This window comes from Callithrix jacchus, chromosome 4 (assembly GCF_049354715.1).
Source record: "Callithrix jacchus isolate 240 chromosome 4, calJac240_pri, whole genome shotgun sequence".
Classification (NCBI taxonomy): Eukaryota; Metazoa; Chordata; class Mammalia; order Primates; family Cebidae; genus Callithrix; species Callithrix jacchus.
The window spans coordinates 45,621,167-45,646,057 of record NC_133505.1 but is presented as its reverse complement, the minus strand read 5'-3'; the positions used below and the strand labels follow the sequence as shown (position 1 = coordinate 45,646,057).

General features: G+C 43.0%; 1 protein-coding gene across 2 annotated transcripts in view; it reads right to left on the bottom strand.

Moving 5' to 3' along the window:
* TBC1D22B (TBC1 domain family member 22B) overlaps positions 1–24,891 on the bottom strand; it is a 78,051-nt gene that overhangs the window by 33,173 nt on the left and 19,987 nt on the right. For both annotated transcript variants that reach the window (XR_013534201.1, XM_002746498.5), the window contains exons 3-8: positions 20,408–20,715; positions 17,837–18,016; positions 17,247–17,317; positions 15,746–15,874; positions 13,740–13,805; positions 9,185–9,299 (exon numbers count right to left, since the gene is read on the bottom strand). Coding sequence is in view for 1 of the 2 variants with exons in the window: in XM_002746498.5 (XP_002746544.1) it covers positions 9,185–9,299; positions 13,740–13,805; positions 15,746–15,874; positions 17,247–17,317; positions 17,837–18,016; positions 20,408–20,715 (869 nt within the window). In the remaining variant the exon portion in view is untranslated. The remainder of the gene's footprint in view (positions 1–9,184; positions 9,300–13,739; positions 13,806–15,745; positions 15,875–17,246; positions 17,318–17,836; positions 18,017–20,407; positions 20,716–24,891) is intronic.

Sequence of the window (24,891 nt, the reverse complement as noted above, 5' to 3'; positions counted from 1 at the left end):
CATCCAAATAAAGCTGTTACCAAAAAACTCATGAAAATATAATTTATAAATTTATTGCAACTCCAATAAAAATTGTATTAGGCAAAGCTTCCCCACTCCTAAATTTGACAAGTTGATTCTCAAGCTCAACTGGATGAACCTGGAAATAAAAGTTGGCTTACTTCTTCGGACACATACTGTATGAATCCACTTATATAAGGTATCTAAAAAGGTCAAAACTCATAGAAACAGACGGAAATGGTGGCTGCCAGGGGCCAGAGGGAGGGGAACCACATGGTTAATGTTCAGAGGGTACAAATTTGATAACTTTACGCAAGATGAGTATGTTCCAGAGATCTGCTATACAACATTGTGCCCACAGCTAACAATACTGTATTGTGCACTTCAAAATTTGTTAAGAAGGCAGATCTCATATTAAGTGCTTTTATCCCTATAAGAAAAAGATTAAAAATAAATAAAATTTAAAAATAAGCTCATGTAATCCCAGCACTTTGGGAGGCCGAGGCGGGTGGATCACGAGCTCAACAGATCGAGACCATCCTGGTCAACATGGTGAAACCCCCGTCTCTACTAAAAACACAAAAAAATTAGCTGGGCACGGTGGCGCGTGCCTGTAATCCCAGCTACTCAGGAGCCTGAGGCAGGAGAATTGCCTGAACCCAGGAGGCGGAGGTTGCGGTGAGCCGAGATCGCGCCATTGTACTCCAGCCTGGGTAACAAGAGCGAAACTCCGTCTCAAAAAAAAAAATAAATAAATAAGCTCAACTGGAAAAACAACCAAGACAATATTTTTTTTAAAGGAAGATGAAAGCGACTAGCCCTAGGGGGAATTAAAAAAGCCACTAATAAAAAATAATTGGCCGGACATGGTGGCTCATGCCTATAATCCCAGCACTTTGGGATGCCAAGATGGGTACATCAGTTGAGGCCAGGAGTTCCAGACCAGCCTGGCCAACATGGTAAAACCCCATCTCTACTCAAAAATACAAAAATTAGCCAGGCATGGTGGCACATGCCTGTAATCCCAGCTTAGTTAAGGAGGCTGTGGTGGGAGAATTGCTTGAACCCGGTGAGCCGAGATTGTACCACTGCACTCCAGCCTGTAGAAGAGCATGAGACTCCATCTCAAAAAAATAAATAAATACATAAATAAAATAAAGATAAATATTAGTAATAAATAATTTAACAAATTTATAAACTCAAAAAAATCTAAGCTCTGTGGTACTGGATAGAAATGGAGACAAATGAAATTAAACTGAACAAAGCAGCAGAACCATGTAATTAAAGAAATTCATATAATATTATGAAGAGAGATTTCACATCAGTGAAAAGATGGTATATTATTTATAAATGGTGTTAAAATAATTAGCTATGCAACTGGAATAGTAACTATAAACCTCAGTTCTCACCATAACGGAAAATAAATAACGAATGGAATTTTAAAAGTTAAATGTTAAAACCACAAGAGTATTAGAAGAAAACATGTGAGAGTTTTTGTAATTTTTTTTTTTGAGACAGAGTCTTGCTCTGTCACCACCTAGGCTGGAGTGCAGTGGTGTGATCTTGCCTCACTGCAACATCTGCCTCCCAGGTTCAAGTGATTCTCCCACCTCAGTCTCCTGAGTAGCTGGGATTATAGGCACCTGCCATCACACTTGTGAAATTTTTGTATTTTTAGTAGAGATGGGGTTTTGCCATGTTGGCCAAGCTGGTCTTGAACTCCTGACCTCAGGTGATCCACCTGCCTCAGCCTCCCAAAGTGCTGGGATTACAGGTGTGAGCCACCATGCCTGGCCAGTATTTTCATAATCTTGAGGTGGGGAAGGAAAGAGCTCCTAAACAAGATACCAAATCCAAAAACCCTAAAGGAGAAGCTGCTTCCTTCAGAGGCTTCATCACGGTTTGCAATTATGTGATGATGCTGGTGAGCCTTCCTACCAGACAGAAAGTGCCACAAGGGCAGGCCCACATCTATCTCCTGGCACATAGCTCAATAAATACTGGTTGACTGGATAAATCTGACCGTATACAAATTAGTAAGTTCTACATAAAGAGACACAATTAGCAAAGTTAAGAGATAAATAATGGTCTGGGGAAAATATTAGGCTGAACTATATAAAATTCCCATGTTGGGGGGTAAAAAATGGTTGAATATTAACAACTCATGTGATTCAACCTAATATTTTTAACACATAGCAGATGAAGCATGAATTTATCTAATATACAAAAAGCTCTTACAAAACAAGACAGATCAATAATCCATTAGATAAAATAGGTAAATGATTAAACAAGCAGACCACAAAAGAAACAGGTGATAATACAGATGAGAAAAGATACATAGTATCATTGACCAGTAAGTGGAAACAAAAACTGAAACATGAACCATGGTTTACTGCTAGACAGGGGAAATATTCTAGACATCATCCATACATGTTTTGCTAAGGACGTGAGGAAAAGTGCATCCACACATTTGTGGCTAGAATACAAACTGGTATAAACATTTTTGGATTATAATTTAGTAGTACCTATTTGGCATGCATTTAGGATTAGTAATTTCACTTCTAGGACTCTTTCAGATAAATACATATTTTAACAAGTACACAAGAAAATATGTACAAGGATATTCACTGCAATGTTATTTATTACAGCTAAAAACTGTAGGCAACTTAAATGTCCTTCTAGAGAAAAAAATTAGATAAACTATGATTAAGCCTTATTATAGAAATAACAGAATTACTAAAAATAATGAAGTGGATCTATACGTTTGGGCTTGGAAAGCTCACTATATGATATGTTTAAATGAACACAAGCAAAATATAGGACAGTATGAATAGCCTGATTTCATCTTTCGGAACACAGTAAAGGAAAACAATAAATGCAGCTCCACCCATACATAGGAAAAGGTCTGGAAGAGCACACAACAAGAAGTTAATAACAGTAGTTATCTTGGGTGTGTGTGTGTGTGTGTGTGTGTGTGTGTGTGACTTCTATGTTGTTTTGATTTTTTTAATGAGCATACTTCTACCACAATTTTTTTTAAAAGACGAGGAGCAGTAAGAAAGGTACTGCCTGCTTTACAGCATTAAATATAATAGGTGAAGCCACTGGAAGTCCAAGGACAAGGACTGAAGTTGAGATACCACAAAGTCATATGAAAAGCACAGGTATTGAAGACAAAATACCTAGGTTTGAGTTTGAGAAACTCGTTGAACCCCTGAATCTTGGATTTTTCACCTTATAAAATGGCTTGATAAGGCCAGACATGGTGGCTCACGCCTGTAATCCCAGCACTTTGGGAGGCTGAGGTAGGCGGATCATGAGGTCAGGAGTTCGAGACCAGCCTGACCAACATGGTGAAACCCCATCTCTACTAAAAATACAAAAATTACCAGGGCCTGGTGGTCCATGCCTGTAATCCTAGCTACTCAGGAGGCTAAGGCAGGAGAATCGCTTGAACCCGGTAGGCAGAGGTTGTACTGAGCCATGATCATACCATTGCACTCCAGCATGGGCAACAGAGCAAGACTCTGTCTCAAAAATAAATAAATAAATAAAAAGGCGTGATACATCTATCTTAAGGATATACTGGGCCCTACTAGAGGAAATCAGGTATGTCAAAGATCTTTGCAAATAGTAAAGTACTTTAAAAACCAGCATAATGCTACTGCTTGCGGCTACTACGTACCTGTAATTTGCATTACTATGAAAGTCCTAGATAGCAGGCTGGCCATAGTGGCTACTATGTACTTGTAACTTGCATGATGGCTGTATGTTTTAAAAAATATGTCTTTGGCCAGGTGCAGTGGCTCACGCCTATAATCTCAGAACTTTGGGAGGCCAAATGACTTGAGCCCAGGAGTTCAGCACCAGCCTGGGCAACAAGGCTAAACTCTGTCTCTACAAAAAAATACAAAAATTAGCCAGGCATGGTGGTGAGAGCCTGTAGTCCCAACTACTCTGGAGGCTGAGGTGGGAGGATTGCTTGAGCCTGGGAGATGGAGGTTGCAGTGAACTGAGATCATGCCACTGCACTCCAGTCTGGGTGACAGAGTGAGACTCCATCTAAAAAAACAAACAAAAAAAGTATTTTGTATATATCATGTATGTATGTATAATATATGTGTGTGCGCATATGTATGTGTGTATACATATATGTACCTTTCAGAGACATACATGAACATATATTTATGCATAAAATTATATGATGTTTGACACTGAGATTTGCTTCAAAATAATTCACAATGGTGAGAGGGTAGAGAATGGATAGAGGTTTAGATAAAACAAAATTGAGACCAGGCATGGTGGCTCACGCCTGTAATCTCGACACTTTGGGAGGCTGAGGAGGGAGAATTACTTGAGTTCAGGAGTTCAAGACAAGCCTGGGCAACATGGCAAAAACTCATCTCTACAAAAAATACAACAAAATAGCCAAATGTGATGGCATGCCCCTGTAGTTCCAACTACCTGGGACGCTGAGGTGAGAGGATAGCTTGAGCCCAGGAGAGGATAGCTTGAGCCCATGATCATGCCACTGCACTCCAGCCTGGGTGACAGAATGAGACCCTGTCTCAATCAACCAATCAACAAACACATAATACTTTATCTTTTATTTATTATTATTTTTTGAGATAGAGTCTCCCTCAGTTGCCCAGGCAGGAGTGCAGTGGCATGATCTCAGCTCACTGCAACCTCTGCCTCCTGGGTTCAAGCAATTCTCCTGCTTCAACCTCTCCAGTAGTTGAGATTACAGATGCATGCCACCATACCCTGCTAATTAGTAAATAATATTTTATTGTTAAAAAATGCTAACGATCATCTGAGTCTTCAGTGAGTCATAATCTTTTTGCTGGTAGAGGATCTTGCCTCAATGTTGACGGCTGCTGACTGATCAGGATGGTGATTGCTAAGGGCTGGGCTGGCTGTGACAATTTCTTAAACAAGACAGTAGTGAACTTGGCCACACTGATTAACTTTTTCTTCCACAAAAGATTTCTCCGTAGTGTGTGATTCTATCTGATAGCATTGCACCCACAGTAGAACTTCTTTCAAAACTGAGGTCAGTCTCTTGTCTGCCACCATATAAGATGTGACTTTGCTCCTTATTCGTCTTCTGCCATAATTGTGAGGCCTCCCCAGCCATGTGGAACTTTGGCTGGGGAACAGACCAGGGAATCAGTGGCATCGGAGAGGAGCCACAAAGTAAATCTCAGCTAATAAACCTTATTTGATCTGTAAGAACCTTGATGAGAGTGCCATTGATAATAGTAAACTCAACTACAATGTGTTTCTTTTATTATTTGGATGAATATCAAGGGAGGAAATGGAGACTCAGAAAACATGCCAGCAGAAGTTATTACTTCAGTCATTATTGGAATATTTCTATCTTAGCTGGCTCACCTTGCACTTGACAAAAATGTAAAGCTGAAAATAAAACCAGACTTTCTATGTATCTAAAAAAAAAATTAATGAAGTCAATTCGGCCAGGTGTGGTGGCTCACTCCTTTGGGAGGCTGAGGCAGAAGGACTGTGTGAGGCCAGGAATTAAAGATGAGTGTGGGCAACACAATGAGACCCCCATCTCTACAAAAAAATAGAAAAATTAGCTGGGTATGGTGGTGCATACCTGTAGTCCTAGCTACTCAGGAGGCTAAGGCAGGAGAATCACTTAAGCCCAAGAGTTTGAGGTTACTGTTTGAGCTATGATTGATTATACCACTGCATTCCAGCCTGGGCAACAGAGTGAGACCCTGTCTCCAAATAAATAAATAAATACATGTAAAAAAAAAAATTAAAGTTGACCTTCTCAAACCCTGCCACTGCTTTACAATTGAGTTTATGTAATATTCTAAATCCTTTGTTGTCATTTCAAATGTCCACAGCATCTTCACCAGGAGGAGATTCCATCTCAAGAAAGTATGTCAGCTATAGCTTTACTAAATTACTAAATATATTTCTTAAATAATAAGACTCGGCAGTTGAAATGACTCCTTGATCCACAGGCTGCGGAACAGATGTTGTGTTAGGTATGAAAACATTAATCTCCTTGTGGCGCTCCATCAGAGCTCTCAGGTGTCTACATTTATTGTCAATGGACACTGATATTTTGAGAGAAATCTTTTTTTGTGAGCAAGAGATCTCAACAGTGGCCTTAAAATATTCAGTAAACCATGCTATAAATAGATGTCCTGTCATCCGAGCTTTGTTTTTCCACTTATAAAGCATAGGCAGAGTATATTTTGCATAATTCTTAGTGGCCCCAGGGTTTTTGGAATGGTAAATGAGCATGAACTTCAACTTAAAGTCATCAGGTGCCTTAGCCCCTAGAAAGAAATAGCCTGTCCTTTGAAGCCAGGCATTTAATATTCCTCTCTAGCTATCCAAGTCCTAGATAGCAGGCTGGCCATAGTGGCTACTATATACTTGTAATCCCAACTACTCAGGAGGCCAAGATGGGAGGGACACTTGAGCCATGAGTTCAAGATCAGCCTGGACAACATACCAAGACTCCCACTCTACAAAAAAAATTTTTTTTTTAATTTAGCCAGGTGCAGTGGGTGTGCCTCTGCAGTTCTAGCTACTCAGAAGGCAGGAGGATTGCTTTAGCCAGAGAATAAGGTTATAGTGTGCTAAGGTCATGCCACTGTCTCTTAAAAAAATAATTAAATTTAAAAAAGAAAGTCCTGGATGGCATCTTTTTCCAAGAGAAGGCTGTTTTGTCTGTACTGAAAATCTGCGGTTTAGTGTACCACCTTTGTCAATGGTCTTAGCTAGATCTTCCGGATCACTTCTGCGGTTCCTACATTAGCACTTGTTGCTTCACTTTCATGTTATGGAGATGGCTTCTTTCCTTAAACTTCATGAAAGCCAACTTCTGTGAGCTTCAAACTTTTCTTCTGCAGCTTCCTCACCTCTTGGCCTTTATGGAAGTGAACAGAGTTAAGGCCTTGCTCTGGGTTAAGCTTTGGATTGAGAGAATGCTGTGGCTGGTTTGATCTATCCAGAACACTAAACTTTCTCCATATCAGCGATAAGGCTATTTCGCTCTCTAATTATTTGTGTGTTCACTGGAGTAGCATTTTTAATTTCCTTCAATAACTTTGACTTTGCTCACAATACAGCACACTGGCACACGAGGCATAGCTTTCAGCCTGCCTCCTCCGCTTTTGACATGCCTTCTTCACTAAGCTTAACCATTTAGAGCTTTTAATTTAAAGTGAGAGACATGTAACTCTTCCTTTCCCTTGAACACTTACAAGCCATTGCAGAGTTACTAATTGACCTAATTTGAATATTGTTGTGTCTCAGGGACTAGGGAGGCCCAAGGAGAGGGAGATGGGGAAGGACCAGCCGGTGGAGCAGTGAAAACACATACAACATTTATAAATTAAGTTCACTGTCTTATATAGAGGCAGTTCAGGGCACCCTGAAAGAATTACAATAGTAACGTCAAAGTTCACTGATCACAGATGACCATGACGGATATAATAATAATGAAAAGTTTAAAATACTGTGAGAATTACCAGAATATGACACAGAGACACGAAGTGAACACATGCTTTTGGAAAAATGGCACTGACAGATTTGTTCGATGCAGGGTTGCCATAAATCTTCAATTTATAAAAATGCAATTCCTGCAAAGTTCAGTAAAACAAGATATGCCTGTACCAAGATCAGAAAGCAATCATATCTATCACAGAAAGGCACACTGCTTGATGGGGTTGAAGCAGTAATGGGATGGGCACCTGAAGAAAGTGAAGACATGCTTGGAACAAAATATAAATGGTAGCTAACAAGATAATTAAATATTTCATCAGAACTACAGCTGCTGAGGATTAATCTTAACTGGCATAACACTGTTAGCAAGATTTCATGATAGCATTTAGACTTCAAATGCATATTAATGAATGGATTAATACCATCCTAGGCTCATCCTTCAATACTATCTTAGAAAATTACTACTGAAAGAAGCAAGTAAAAAATCCCCACAGATCAGCTGAACTACTCTCTTGATAAAAATTAAACAACATAGTAGAATTACGCTGCTTCAAAAAGTTGATCTATTAAGGGAGGCTGGGAGGGGGTAAAAAGTCCTCTAGAAAAAGCTTTCTTAGTCAGTTGCCTTAACTTTTTGAGATTGTCTCATGAAAGATCTCATCATCCATTTGAGCCCCATCAGAAAACCTGGATAAGATAGACCAAGTGAGACATTTCTCATGCTCTCCCCTCATAAGAGCCCCACTGTCACCCAATTCTCATTACCCAACCCCACAACCTCTCCAAATGGCTTCCTCCAAAAACCACAATCATCTACCACCCTCAGAGTCTAAAGAAAATGGTTTTAGTTCTAGCTCTACCACTAATAAGGAGACAGAGAATCTCACAATTTATCAGTGAAATGAAGGATTAGATGAATGGCTTTCTTCTAAGATCCCTTTCGATGTTCTTATTCCTATATGAGCTTCTCCTTACCTAAGGAAACAAAGCATCAGGCCATGGCGGATGGGTTTTCCTGTGACTCTCTCAGAACATGTTTAAGGAAACCAAAAAGGAGAAACACAGGATCCTCAGCTTCTTTAAGACTTTGCTTACTTTAGGCTGGCTAGCTGGCAGTGCCTGGGACTACAAGAAAACCATGAAATCTAATCTCTCTCCAAAGTGACAAAAATGCAGTGGGGTGAGAGGTGAAGAGGGAGTGGGGAGAAATCAAGGTCCTGGAGTTCTCATTGGCCTGTTCCATCATTTCCCACACGTGCTGGGTTCTGGTGCCACAACCTTTTGTCCTCTGCACATCCACATCCTGTTCCTAAGATATAGCAAGTAAACTGGAATATGCAGGCCTGATGTCCAATCTAAAATTCCAGTTTACATGGATGAGGGCCTGCATTGGAAACAAGTTCAAAATAATCCTAAAATAATCTCAAATAAAGCATCAAACCACAGAACATAAATATATCAATGTGGTCATTCTTGTGACAAAGCAGGTCTTTTTAGGTGAGATCTGTGACCATCGTAAGAGATAAACTCCAGGCAGCAACTGCTGTTAAAAGTAGTTTTGGCTGTGTATTGAAAGGCACTATCTATTTTCCAGCAAGGCATACCCACTGCACTCTGGGGAAAAACAGACAGACAGATGGCAGATAAGAAAGAGCAATAGCTTGTTCAACTTGGTACTAATGCTTCTTACCCACATATTCTGAGAGGAAGACGACAAAGAATGGAGTGACCAGGTCATTAATTCCCTGGACATACCCACTGGCAGGGTGTCGGATGGCCCAAATAAATAGAATTCTTTCAAAGATCTAGGAAAATGAGAAAGAAAGACACGAGTGTTAAATCATGGGGACACACTCCCTCCATTTACCTACTTCACAATTTACCTCTGGATTGGTGTAGAATTTTCAGGAAAATTTTAAAATACTGTGAGATGAAGTATATAAATACAAAAAGTTTCTAATACACTAATTGTTTTCAAGTAGGGGTGGATTACTTCTAGCCCTTTATTCATTTCTTCATTATCTGGTCACCACAATATAAAATTGGAAAAAGGAAAGAACAGCATCCCAAATGACTTAGAAAACATTTGGGATGAATGCTGTTAATTCAAGCCACCACATTCTCATCTGTAGATACTGTTTCCTATTTCCAAGAGCAAGATATCAGAACATCCTAGTTCTGATACTTTTTTCTAATTTTTGGGGGGTCATTATAGGATTTATAGAGGAAATACCTTTTCTAACACCCTCCCCTCTCCCTGCTGAGAAGGAAGGAGGTCTAGATTTAATTCTGACCCAGCCTGACTAGGACCAAGTGACAGTCTATACATTGCAGGAAGTCACTTCACATATCAGGATGCAACTCAGACGTTTGCTAGGGATAGGAAGTCAAATAAACAAAATCCTATGGATTCCTACAGCTGGGAACAGAGGAACCAGCCAGTGCCCCCATGGGCAAAGCCATGAGGTTTAGCATATTAGCTGTAAGAAGCCAGAGGCCCAGGCTGAGGACAAAGGAAAGGTCTTCATGGTCCCTTTAGAGAATCATGCCTCTGTCCCATTCAACTATACTGCCCTCACTTTCATTAGGCCCTCTGAGCTTCTCCCCATCTTCTCTCAACCTGATGATAACCATTGCCTGGTTTCATCCTGGTGACCACAACTCCTGAGTCTGACACATTCTTGAGACTGGTTTTGTCTGGGCTGCCTCGTGTCTCTGTGGACCACACGAGAGGGATGGCAGAGGTGATGGTGAGCACACGTAGATGATAGGTAGGAGATTAGAAAGCACATGGACTCAGAAGAATCTCAGCCAGTCACCTCTGCATCAGATTCAAGAGGCCCTCTCAAGCAGGTGCAAGGGAGAAAAACCTCCCAAGGAGACCAATAAACAGGAAATGGTTATATGGTTTTTGGAGATGGTTATCTGGTAGATGAACGTAGAGGATCTAGAGACACATAAAAGATGCTTCCCAGCCCCTGTGTCAGAGATAGTTGTGTCTACAGCTGGCAAACAGAGCTGAAAAACGGTTTCTTTCACTGTCAACACTGCTGCCTTTATAGGCAGTGAGAACAAAGCCCTCCCTTGAAGGGAGCTGGCTCTCTGCCTTCACTAGACCTACCCATTTGCTTTGTGTGGTTAAGGAAAGGGAATAGTACCCTCATTTGTATTAGGCCCAACACTCTAATGGAGCGCTCTTACACTCTGTTTCCTCTCTGTTGCTAAATGACCCCTCTGCATTTCTACCTTGAAAATGCAGCCAAAGCTAGAACCATCATGTTCAGAAAAACCTCAAGAATTCCCTGCCTCACTCTCTCTTTGCACTTCTTGTGACCTGGGCTGTCTAGATGCCTGTTAAAAAGCTCCTCCAGGTTGGTCTTTCCAAAGAACTTAGAAGGGTTTCCACTCTATATGATCAGCCCCTTGTAAATACTCAAATCCTTGGTACCTGGCTGTAACAATGGCCAAGTATATGGAAGCTAGCTGTTCAGAATCAGGAGACCTGTGATAATCTCTCTCTAGTAAAGGTGGGATAACACAGACACACTCACACCATACAAGTGAAATGGCCAAAGAGATGGAAACTGAAGAGGACCAAGCCTGGTAATCAGGGGAGACCACGGGATGTTCACTACAGAAAAAAGTCTGGGATAATCCTGCTTTATAGAGAGGAGCAGACAGGAGAACCCCTGGAGGTTTTCCTATGTTTCTTCTACTGGTGTGGGTAATTCCTATATACTATAGTCAATTCTCAAGTATCTTTCAGGTTTTCAAAGCAAGCCTTTCTGTATTCAGTGTTACTTCGTTCTTTGCTCCTCAGTTGGCATTTTTACTCTGTTTAAGGCAACTGAAGACTGGATGGTGGCTCACACCTTGTAATTCCAGCATTTTGAGAGGCAGAAACGGGAAGATTGCTTGAGGCCAGGGGTTCAAAACCAGACCTGGGCAACAAGCAAGACCTCACCTCTACAAAAAATTATTCAAAAAAAATTACCCAGGTGAGGTGGTGCATGATTGTAGCCCCAGCTACTTGGGAAGCTGAGGCAGGAGCTTGAGCCCAGGAGGTAAAGGCCGCAGTGAGCTATGATCATGCCATTGCACTCTAGGTCGAGCGACAGAGTGAGACCCTGTCTCTTAAAAAAAATTAAAATTAAAAAAGATTTTAAAGATGACTGTAGCCTGCTAGATGAAAAGGTAATTCAGGGAAAATGGGAAAAATAAAGTTTGAGTTCCCATGTTTATATTCAGGATGCACTACTAAGAGAAGCCACCCCGCCCCATCTTTTTTTTTTTTTTTTTTTGAGACCAGTGTCTCAAAAACCCAGGCTGGAGTGCAGTGGCACAATCATGGCTTGTTGCAGCTTTGACCACCTGGGCTCATGAGATCCTCCCACCTCAGCCTCCTGAGTAGCTGGGACTGCAAGCACACACCATCATGCCTGGCTAATTTTGTAAATTTTTTTGAGACAGGGTCTCACTATGTTACCCAGACTGGTCTCAAACTCCTGGGCTCAAGCAATCCCTCTGGCCTTGGCTTCCCAAAGTGCTGGGATTATAGGAGTTAGTCACCATGCCTGGCTGAGAAGCCTTTTGGTTTTTTTTTTGAAATGGAGTTTCGCTCTTGTTGCCCAGGCTGGAGTGCAATGGTGCGATCTCAACTCACTGCAAGCTCCGCCTCCCAGGTTCAAGCAATTCTCCTGCCTCAGCCTCCTGAGTAGCTGGGATTACAGGATCCCACAATAATGCCCAGCTAATTTTGTATTTTTAGTAGAGACAGGGGTTCCTCCATGTTGGTTAGGCTGGTCTTGAACTCCCGAACTCAGGTGATCTGCCCACCTCAGCCTCCCCAAGTGCTGGGATTACAGGCGTGAGCCACTGCACCTGGCCTGAGAAGCCTTTTAAACTGACTACTTTCCCCATCTCCAAATTTAGAGTAAGCATGCACAGGTAAAAGAAAAGTATCTGAAAATCTCCAAGTTAAAATGAGAAATAAGCAGGGCTGAGCCATGGAAAATGGTATGGGAGAATAAAGGGATCGAGAATGGCTTTTTAGCTTCCTTTGAGCTGAATCTCCTAGGTAAAATAACAATGTTACCCTCAAAATCTTCCTTATGCAATGGGTAAGTCATGAGGGATCCCACTAGTGGAGACATCTATATTTAAACAAAATTATAAATATAACCCAAAGTCAAATGGAAATTATTTTCAGCATTTTAACCGCCATCCCTCTCTGAGAACTGAAAGTTCCGTTCAAAGAGCACTAACAGTGTGCTGGCTACTGTAAAGCTGCAAAGGAAGTCCCTAATCTTAAGGTTATAGTTACTGCTTGAGTCAAAACATAATCGTCCCGCTGACACTTTCCATGTACTTCATTAACTTACTGGGTCTCAAAATATAACTATTAATTCCACTTCTGATTATATACACAAAAGAATTTAAAACAGGGACGCAAACAGACAGTCACATACCCATACTAGCAGCAGCATTACTCACAATGGCCAAAAGGTAAAAGCAACCCATGCGTCCACTGACAGATGAATGGCTCAACAGTATGTGTTACATATGTACAATGGAATATTATTCAGCCTTTTAAAAGGAAGGAAATGGACACTTGCAACAATAGGGATGAACCTTAAAGACATTATGCTAAGCGAAACAGTCCAGTCACAAAGTCACAAAAGGACAAATATTGTATGATTCCACTTATTTGAGGTACCTGGAGTAGCCAAACTCTTAGAGACAAATCGAATGGAGGCTGCTGGAGAAGGGAGTTAATATTTAATGGGTACAGAGTTTCAGTTTGGGAAGATGAAAAATGTTCTGGAAGTGGATGGTGATGACGGTCATACAACAATGTGACTGTACTTAATGCCACTGAGCTGTACACTAAAAAATGGTTAAGACAGCAATTTTATATTATGTATATTTTACCACAATCTACAAAATCACTACTTAAAGCTTGATACAGTAGAGCAAATACAGGAATAGGAATTCTAAGATGTGGGTTCTTCATTCTGCCACCAGGTAGCCTCAAGATGCTGAGCAAGTTTCTCAGCCTTTCAGAACGTTACTCCGCTCACAGGTTGTTATGAAGATCAAATGAGAATGCATGAAACCGTGCTCTGAATGAACCAAAGCTGCACAGATGAACATAGGGTACTATTAGGATTAGCTGCAAACCTGTAAACAGGTACCAGAGAACTATGTGGGGAGAAGCACCAAAGAACAGTAAGTAATTCCCTCACCTCTTGTACAAGTGGTTGCTGGAACAGCGGAATGAGAGGATTCGTCCTTGGAATGTCAATGTGAATCTGAAAAATAGAAGGCAAGTCCAAAAACACAAATGCCAGTTTGTTCTTTTGACAAATTTTTTTTTTTTTTGAGATGGAGTCTCACTCAGCCGCCCAGGCTGGAATGCAGTGGCGCGATCTCGGCTCACTGCAACCACGGTCTCCCGGGTTCAGGCGATTCTCCTGTCTCAGCCTACCGAGTAGCTGGGATTACAGGCACCCACCATCATGCCCGACTATTTTTTGTATTTTAGTAGAGATGGGGTTTCATCATGTTGTCCAGGTTGGTCTTGAACTCCTGACCTCAGGTGATCTGCCCGCCTCAGCCTCCCAAAGTGCTGGGATTACAGGCATGAGCCGCCACGCCCAGCCAGTTGTTAATTTTATTTTTAAAGAAACGGGAATCAAAGTTGTAAAAGAGCTCAATTTATCTTCAGAAAGGCGTGACTAACACAGAAAAAAATCTAGTTATACCTACCTGCCCATGTGGAACATATTTCCATGATAGCAGTAGCATATTGAACAGTGAGACCTCTCAGTAGAAACCACTTAAGTCAAATGGCAATAGGCTTCACAGCCTAAGGGGTTTTTCTTACTGCTCTGAAGTCTGTTTCAATCTGGGCTGGGCATGTATGCAGCAGGTGCGATCCAAGTAGATACCTTTCTTTTAGAATCTTACTTATCAACAGTTTCTAAGAACTAAAAGAGCTCAGAAAGCTGCAAAAATGTCCTAAAACAGGGAACCAGAGAAGGACTTCTTTATGAAGTCATGACATATAAGAAGTGGGGAAGGGCCAGGGGTAGTGGCTCATGCTTGTAATCCCAGCACTTTGGAAGGCTGAGGTGGGCGGATCACTTGACGTCAGGAGTTTGAGACCAGCCTGGCTAACATGGTGAAACCCTGTCTCCACTAAAAATATAAGAATTAGCTGAGCATGGTGGCACATGCCTGTAATCCTGGCTACTCGGGAAGCTGAGGCAGGAGAATCACTTGAACCCAGGAGGTGGAGACTGCAGTGAGCCAAGATCGTACCACTGCACTCTAGCCTGGGCAACTGAGCGAGACTCCATCTCAAATTAAAAAAAAAAAAAAGAAGTGGGGATGGACCAAAAGGAGTTGCCCTTTAGTAACCGAAGCTGGAAGTTCTTACTTCTGTCACCTAAGACATTGATCTGGTCCATTTCAACTCGGAGATTTCCCAATGCTCAGTCTAACTATGCAAAAGACTGTGGCGGCGGCGGCGGCGGCAGCAGCAGCAGCAGCAGAGGCTACTTCAGCTCTTGAGGCTTGTTGTAGATAGCTGCCCACCTTCCACTTTCTGCAACGCCTGGCCTACTCTTCTCCTCCCTCCACATGTGATGCTGGGAGCAAACCTTTCCACAGACCATGAGGACTGCTATGGGCAATGACGGAAGACTCCCTGACAAGACTACTGACAGCTACAGCTCCTACAGACAGTCATAGGTGCCGAACCAGTACTGAAGCTGCCGAAAGAATACTGATGTCATAGTCCAGAGGAACTGGACCGCTACTAAGTGAGCTTTTCTTTTCTCTCCATGCTCAATAAATCTTACTACTCACAGTGTGGTTGGTGGACCAGCAGCAGCAGCATCACCAGGGAGCATGTTAGAACTGCAGGCTTTACCCAAGACCCACTGACTCAGAATCTGCATTTTCTCATAATCTCTAGATGAGATCTTATTAAGATCCTGGGTGATTTGTATGTTCATTAAAGTTTGAGAAGCACTGCCACTGACTAGTGCCAAAAAAGTCTATTTAAAATGGCTAAAATCAGAGCTGCTGAATGAAAAGAGGAGAAAAGGTTTTGAGGATAAATTTAACTCCTAACCAGTATACCACAGCCTGAAGACTTGGAAATCCTGTGCCCTGAGAGCGCTACCACGAGACATACCTAAAGAGTAAGACTGGTAAGCGAAAAGGCAGCTGGGGATGACTGTACCTGTCTGTAGGTATCCTGGTGATGTTCCTCATTTCGAGAGTCATAATACTGTTCAATGAAGCCAAAATATTCCTCCCGCTTCCGCTGCAGGGTCAACTTCCTCCTCTCAGTGTTTGCGGGGAGATAGCCCTATAGACAAGACTGCTGGTCAGATGGGGAGAGACAATGGTTGGATAAATCCTTATTTTAGTCTATGCAGTGGTATGGTTTGGAAACTATCAAGAAGGAAAACTGCCAAGGGTAAATCCCTTTTTGGTTCTGGCCACCCAGTGTTTGCCCTCTCTTCATTCAATGAGATCCACATGTGAGCAGATGAAGCAAGGCCAGCTTTCCCGGGATTACTGACTCCCTTGGCCCTGCACTGTGCTGGAGCTTGTGCCACTGATGAGCACTCCTCAGCTCCCAGAGCTGGCACAATACAGGAGTGAATGTAGGTCAGTGGGAGGGAGCTGGCCTCAAGTCATGGCCTCAGAGGGCTGCGTGTGTGCAGGGCTGTACTTCTGAGAACTGCAGGGATATAGCAACCTCTACAGCACATCTCAGCAGTGTGCCAAGTTAAGCTGGTGCCAGTTACATTCTTTTCCAGTGTAACTTTCAGAATTACCAGCTTAGGAAGCAGCTGAATGGAATCTGTGACATAACAGCTACAACGCCCAGACAGAACTTCTGGCAGCATCCCCCCCGCCTAGCCAAAATTCCAGGCCAACTTTCATTCTTATCCCTGGTCTAGATCCCACTCTCATTCTTATGTTTTCTGTTTCCCTTCCGTTCTCACCAAATCTACTCTGAATAGCATTCAAACTTATTAGAAGTGGCGGAGGCAATGATTACATGGTTGCAAGAGTAGGGGTGGGGCGAGCAGTCAGGAGACAGACCCTTCTTCTTGAAAACTTGTAATGCATTCTGCAGTGAGTGCCTGGAGAGCAGGGACCGTGGTTTTGTATCTGCTCAAAGCACCTGGCATTATGCCTGGCAAACAGCAGGCCCTCAGTAAATCTTCCCTAGATGAATGAATGAATTTTACAGGCTCAGGAAACCCAAGTGTTCCTATCATAGCGGCTGGCACAGTGCTCTCTCTGTACTTGGTGAAAACAGGACTAGTAAGGCTTCCAAGAGAGGCCCATTTATCAGCTCTTCACAGTTCAAAGTGGGTTTCAACACTTTGGTTAATCTGACTGAAACAGGAGCGAAGCACAGGAAATGTTGGAGCTTGCTCAAAGCAAGTGCTGTGATCACCCTATCTCACTCTATTTTTGTTCCTCACTGTTAAGAACGTGGGACCATGACTATTGGTTCAAGTCTGTGTGCCTCTACATGTGTGTGAATAAACTCTCAAGAATGTGTTTCTTTATGCACAGAAATAGGACTATAGTCCCATAGTGCTGTCATATCCAAGGACCAGAGCAGTCTATGGAGTAAGACCAATGTGTCCAGACTAACTTCGTCAGGCAAGAAGGGCCGTATGAGGCTCACATTTCCCTACACAGCGGGCAGAACTCACCGATAGGAGTCTCCAGGTTACAGGTCGAACCTCCCTGGGAACCCCTGGCCAGCTACACTTCCTCAGTTCATCTGTAAACAGAAAACTGCCTTGTTAGGTTAACGCTCCACAAATGCCCTAAAGCAAACCGCAAACAGCACTGCCTGATGTCTCCTTCCATTCATGTAAGAACAGCGCCACCACCACCTGCTACCCTTAAGCACAGGGAAAAGCCCAAAACAACCCTGAGCAGCCAAGTGCCAAGGACACAGCCTTGCAGTTGTGGTCCTGTCAGCTCAGAGATGAGAGTTGGAGGGGAAAGGAAAGGCCAGTGGGTGTAGACTTCAGTAAGAGTCACCTTGAGGTATGAGAAACCAAAGTCAGAATAGTTACACTATGGTCTACAGGCCACAGAAACCAGTCCCACCTATATTTGGTCCAGAATCTCTAGTAACATGTCTGACTTAATACCTGCATGTTACTGCAATGGGCACCAGGTCAGGAGAAGCTAGAAAAGTAAAAGAAGGAAGAATAAAGAGCAGTAGCTTCCAAGGCTATAAGATTATCAGTCACTAAAAGCTCCTACCTTGCCTGGGCTCACAAGGACTCACCTAAGTCAGTGTTGTGGCTGGAGAGAAGCTGACGGAATTTTTCTAGGCGGGTTTTCTCCCGGACAGTCATTGGGGGGGCCCCAGAAGCGTTCTGATCCGAGATCCGGGCAACGAGGGGGATGATGGGCCGCAGAGGGAGTGATTGCTGTTTGTGGAGTGGGTTCCTCAGGCATGTATCACCTGAGATCATTTGACAAAGAAGAGAACAGGCTGTGTAAGGAGCATGGATTCTGAGAAGCCTTAAACCTAACGGTTCCGTATCATGTCTCCTCCCAAAGCCATGGCTGGCTGTGTGTACTGCCTGAGTCGCCCAGGTAAGGGGCACCGAGGGGCCAGAACCCAGCCACGCTCCACTTACTACCCAGAGGAAGGGCTGCATTTATATCCAACACACCAAGGCACCTTAGGTGCTAATGGAGACTCAAGATGCTGCAGCAACTTTTGAGAACTTTTTTGGTGACTCTAAAGGAAAATCAAATGTTTTCTTTCTACCCCAACTTGGAACTTTTCTTGGTGCCAAATAGTGAGTTTAGTTTAGTCTAGTGCAGTGTTTTCCTTCCCGTTCCACATCACAGAGCACATAAGGAATGATGACACTGCAGATGACACCGCAAAGCATAAGACTGCAATAAAAGGAGGTGGTTGCTCTCCATAAGCCCCAGAACTCCAGGCTGCTCCAAGGACTACGAAGATCAATATTCCTGCACAACTTGTAACCGGTTCTTGGCCCACCAGTGTGCCCTGCACAATGGTGAGAAGCTCTGGCCTAAGGCAATCCTGCCTTTGGTGGCTGCGGTGCCTTTGGGCTCCTACATTTCCACCAAAATGAACCAGTTCTTAATTCTGCCAGAATACGACTGAAATAACAAAGATTCAAGCTGAACTCTGTCTGGTTCTTGACATTTCTAGACTAGATGGTGGGAATGAGGAATACGCAGTACAGGACTAACATACATTGAGTGCTCCCTATGTACAAGGCATGTAGGTCACTTTTACATGTGATCTCTCATTGGATCCTTAGAACATGTGGTAGGAATGTATAACTATTTTACAGACAAGAAACTGTAGCTCAGGGAGGTTAAGTAATTTGCAAGTGAGAGGTGAGATGCCACCTTAGGTATGCCTGACTCTAAAACTTTTATTACCACAAGCAAAACTCAGTTTTTAATTCTAGCTGTTGTTACATGATTGTTTCATATTCTTTACACAGCTGGGACTTAAAAAGTAGTAGTCACAACAAAAACTAAACAGTGAATATCAACCAACCAGCATTACTAGAAGGTTTACAAAAACAACTTCCACAAGGCAGTTGGCTGGGACACAGAGTGTAACAAGGGGACTAGAAAATGCAGGCATACACTATACAGCTGAGAAAGATGTACATCTCTGCTATTAGCTATTTATAGACAGAAGCCTGCAGGAGAAAACCTCCTCAGGGAGAATGCTCTGGGCAGGGAGAGGTCCTGGCTATACAGGACCTCATGGATCACGGTGGGGGCCTTCCTCACACTAGGCAGCTCATCATGGATCACGGTGGGGGCTTTCCTCACACTAGGAACGTCTGGAGACCCTCCATCACAGTGTGTAGAGCAGGAAGGACTTACCTTCCACAGCCTGCAGCTGTGGCCACCTTTACCAGTAACACTGAATGCCTATCTGGGCAAGGCACTGAAGGTTCAGGCTAGAGCCCAAGTCAGTGATGGAAAATAACTGTAGAATGATTGCAAAGACCTTAGAGTCAAGAAAAAAAGTTCCCTTAGAACATGAGCCAGGATACACTCCGGGGCTCTGATGTTCTTCTACTTCCTTTTCATCCTTTACCGGCTCACCACTTTAACGTTCGCTACAGTGACAAAGCTTCCCTCTACAGCTCCCAATGTACTTTCATAAAACCCATTAGGGCAATATTTAACACAACCATGGATATTTAAAGCAACACACTGAGAGTCCCCAATGGTCTAATAAAACCACGATCATATCAACCGTTACTGCGGCCAGTTTCCTGAAAAGAAAACAAAACAGAGAGGCCTCTGCTTCCACCCTACCAACCAGATGGGACCTGCCTGATGGTCAGGAAGCTGGGACCTGGGGCCTTCAAGCACATGCTGCTCCCTCCCTCAGGAACAGGAAAAGACAACCTTGTGCTAGCGGCTGTTCCCCAGGACTGAGAAAGTCAAACCACAGTGCCAAACATTTGTGAAACACAGCCACTAACAGCTTTAAATACATTAGTTAATATTTCTAAACCTGACCAGGCCTAAAGCGACATGAAGCAATCAAACCAGAGAAGTTTTGGACTCCAGGACAGGGAAAAGAAGAAGAAAAGGGGAGAATGGCAAACAACACTTGGGTGTCAGAAAGTGAAGGCCCAGGTCACCAGACTAGGCAGCCACCATTGTGGGAGGGGCAAGTATAGCTTGTGACCACACAGACTTAATGATGTCCTATCTCAGGCTGAGTTTATTTATCACCTAATGGAATACCTGAGTGAGGCCCTAAAGAAAAATCACTTTTATTTAAAATGATGATGCTGAGAAGGCTGAGGCTGTGAAGGGAGCAGAAAGGACTTACTAGAGTTTCTGGACAGCTGGGCATCACTGCTGGACTTTATGACCTTGTAGCTGGCAGGAACGTCCGATGTCGTTGACTGGGACCGTTCTGGTTTTACCCTCAACTTGCTGTGGTTTTCTAGAACTTGGGCTGCAGTTGCCAAAGCAACTTTTGAGTTCAGAGTTTGGAAAGAAGGTGAGGAAAAGTCCTCTTCCTCATCATCTCCAATGTCCCAAGCATCACTGGTATTCCGTGCAAACTCATGAAAACTGGAGGCCTTCTTATTCTTCAGAGGAACTGCGTTGACTTTTGATCGTTCTTTAATGAAACTTCAAGAAAGAAGACACAATTACCAAGGAATGGTGTGACATATCTGACCACCTGCATTTGCTTATTATAATATTAATAATATTACAAACTACCCCATACATAATCATTAGCTTCTTCAAACAAAAGCCGCCCACATCCATTCTTCATCTAGATGCATCCAGACCAGCCTGATAGCATAGAGACAGATGTAGCAGAGACAGCAACGGTCACCAAATATCCCATGTGCTCTTGTACACTTCCTGGCCCCCATGCAATAAGGTGAGGCCATATGACTAGTTCTGGCAAATGGGTTGAGAAGAGAAATGAGGCGATTACTTCCAAGCAAAGTAGAGAATAGGTGTCAGTTCTCCATAACTGTCCTCTTTTTTCTTTTCTTTTTTGAGACAGAGTTTCTGTCACACAGGCTGGAGTGCAATGGTATGATCATGGCTCACTGCAGCCTTGACCTCCTGGGCTCAAGTGATCCTCCCACCACAGCCTCTCAAGTAGCTGAGACTATAGGTGTACACCACCATGCCTGGCTAATTTTATTACTTTTGTAGACACAAGGTTTCACTATGTTCCTCAGGCTGGTCTTGAACTCCTGGGCTCATGCAATCTTCCCACTTGGCCTCCCAAATTGTTGGGATTACAGGTGTGAGCCACCATACCTGACCTATAGCCTCTTCTATCATAATGACTGACAAGATGGTGGAGCCTCCCTCAGCCTAGGGAGTGACTATGTGGAGCAGCAGTAACTATGTCTAGGAGCCTGCCCTCTGCCCTTACCCCACCCCTATTTTAGACATGTAGCATGAGCAGGAAATAAACCTTTACTGTGTTAATCCACTGAGATTTGAGAGTTGATTTGCTATCCCAGGACATAAACTCCTGGCAGGAAAGGAGATAATTTGAGGTCATCCACATATGTAGCAGTAAACATTAGGTCCGAAAACAAAAAAGTTGTTCCCTTTTTTATTGTTATAAGATCTGCTAGCCTTGAGGAGAAAGTCTAAATTAGGTGCTACTCTGTCTTAAGACTATGAGAGCAGCCTCAGAATCAATATATTTGCTAGCAACAAGATCTGGCTCCAAATTTAATAAGGTTGTTTTGTTTTTTACTGTGTATTTATATGGTTCTTTTAAGAGTCAGGGCCTTGCTCTGTCACCCAGGGTGGAGTGATGGAGTGCAGTAGATAAATCTTGGCTCTCTGTAGTCTTGAACTCAAGGGCTCAAGCAATCCTTCCACCTCAGCCTTCTGAGTAGCTGGGACCACAGGCACATACCACCATACTCAGCTATGTTTTTTTTTTTGGAGAGACAAAGGTCTCACTAGTCTCAAACTCCTGGCCTCAAGTGATCCTCTCACCTGAGCCTCCCAAACTGCTGGGATTATAGGCATGAGCCACCATGCCCAGAAGTTACTTCTTATTTATGGCAAATTTATGACAAATGTTATAAATAAGCTCCCTTTGTAAAAGGGAACCTGATCTACCACCTGCAGTACCACCTCAGGAGATTCGCTATCAAGAACAAACAGGCAGCTGTGTAAGAAAGATCTGTCATCTAATAGACTGCACGGGAGTTTGTGGTTATTACTGTTTTCCTCCTTAGAGACCATGTGTACATCAAGATTGCATAAATACTGGATGTTTTGAGAATTCTTTAAACAATCATCAAATCAGGAAGTTTAATTTTAACTCATGTCAAAGAGCTGACTTGAAGCTGATGGCCTAACGGGGGTGACACACACGCACACCAGGACTGGATGAACACACTCCAGTGAGACGGGCCAGGCTGGCTGTCAGGTTCTAATAGGTGCTGACTTCTGAGAAAAATGAAGGCGGTTAATCGAGGGGTGGGTACCGGGGTGTGTGCTGTATTTTTCTTCATACTCTTTTTATGCATTTAAAGGTTTTCATTTATATCTATAAATACATATATACATATATATGTATATATATATTTAGGATCCTTGCCCTGTTGCCCAGGTTGGAGTGCAGTGGTGCAATCTAGGCTCACTGCAACCTCCACCTCCCTGGTTCAAGTGACTTTCTTGCCTCAGCCCCCTGAGTAGCTGGGACTATAGGTGCGTATACCACCACACCCAGCTAATTTTGTATTTTTAGTAGAGACGGTGTTTCACCTTGTTGGTCAGGCTGGTCTCGAACTCCTGACTCAGGTGATCTGCTTGGCTCGGCCTCACAAAGTGCTGGGATTACAAGCGTAAGCCACCACGTCTGGCCAGTTTTCATTACATTTTTGAAACAGATAATGATTCAATATATTTGAAGTAGATTAAGAATCAGAATTCACTCAAATGAAGACTTGCAAATAGAAACTGGAAGGACACTTTCCAAGACAATGAAGAGGAAAGAAAGGAGAAAAGGCTGTCATTCCCCATAACATAAAGACATGAGATTCAAGGCAGACCATTTTGAGGCTGCCAGAAATGATTTTAAGGACATCTAGCCCACAAAACCTAACATTCAACCAACCAATTTAAAAGTCAGCTCTGTCCTGAGAAAAGAGGTCTTCATGGAGGAAGGAGTTGGTATCACATAGAAAAGGGGAAGAATCTGAGGACAAAACAAGGTTGGTGAGAACCACCCACAAGAATGAAAGAGAAGGCCAGGAGTGATGGCTCACACCTGTAATCCCAGCACTTTGGAAAGCCAAGGCAGGTGGATCACCTAGGTCAGGAGTTTGAGACCAGCCTGACCAACATGGTGAAACCTCATCTCTACTAAAAATACAATGATTAGTCAGGTGTGGTGGTGCACACCTGTAATCCCAGCTACTCAGGAGGCTGAGGCAGGAGAATCACTTGAATCTGGGAGGCTGACATTGCAGGAGCCATAATTGCATGACTGCACTTCAGCCTGGGCAACAGAGCAAGACTCCATCTCCCAAAAAAAAAAAAAGAAAGAAAGAAAGAAACAGCAAAGCAAGAAGTGAAAGGTACTTTTGGTTATCACTGAGAGAAGGCAGAGAATTCACAGACCAGGGACAATAAACGATGATGGGAAAATTTAAGGCTTTGAAGCTTTTCCATGTTTACTAGTTATGCTCTCCCCAGAGGAGATACATAAATTCACACATATATACACATAAATATTGGCTGCTTACTAGCTACCAGACCCTATGCTAATTTTTATATATACCCATTTTCTAATCTAATGCCCATTAATAATCCTATGCAGTGGGTACTATTGTTATTCTCATTTATAGATAAGGGAACTGAAACTTACTGAGATCATGAGCAGGCAGTGAAGTCTGGGCTCAAATCCAGGTCTACCTGACTCCTGAGCCAGCATGTGCTACTAACTACTTACTTTACCTAGAAAAGATAGCTGAAAAGAAGGCCAGGAGGCCAGGCACAGTGGCTCACACCTATAATCCCAGCACTTTGGGAGGCTGAGGCGGGTGGATCAGGAGGTCAAGAGATTGAGACCATCATGGTCAACATGGTGAAACCCTGTCTCTACTAAAAATACAAAAAAATTAGCTGGGCGTGGTGGCACGCGCCTGTAGTCCCAGCTACTCAGGAAGCTGAGGCTGGAGAATTGCTTGAACCCAGGATGCGGAGCAGAGATCGCGCCATTGCACTCCAGCCTGGGTAAAAAGAGCGAAACTCCATCTCAAAAACAAAACAAAACAAAACAAAAAAAGAAGACCAGGGCCTAGAAGGATCTGCAACCTAGGAAGAGAAGTCACCAAGTAAACTGAGCCACACACCACAGCTATAATTCTCCCCAAGTATACACAGCCAACAGCCTGAAACTCTCTCACCTTGAAGGAAGAAAAATCTCACCTTGTAGGAAAAGACTTAGGTCTGACACACATAGCCTATTCTGAGAAGAGAGGAAAGAAGCCACATGTAGCCATGGGCTCCTTGTAAGAGAAATATCGCCCCTTCCTGTTGATCCCAGTAGTTGCAACAAAAAGTTAATCCACATAACTCCAGCTGGGGATGCCTTCAATTTACAGACTATTCTATTTAAACATGGTCCCAAGTAGTTTATACTTAACTCAAGGTAAAAGAATGCCACAGTGTGGCTAGAAGTCTAACCAAGATTATTTATTATTATTATTGTCATTATTATTATTGAGATAGATTCTCGCTCTGTCACCTAGGCTGAAGTGCAGTGGTGCAATCTCGGCTCATTGCAACCTCCTCCTCCCAGGTTCAAGT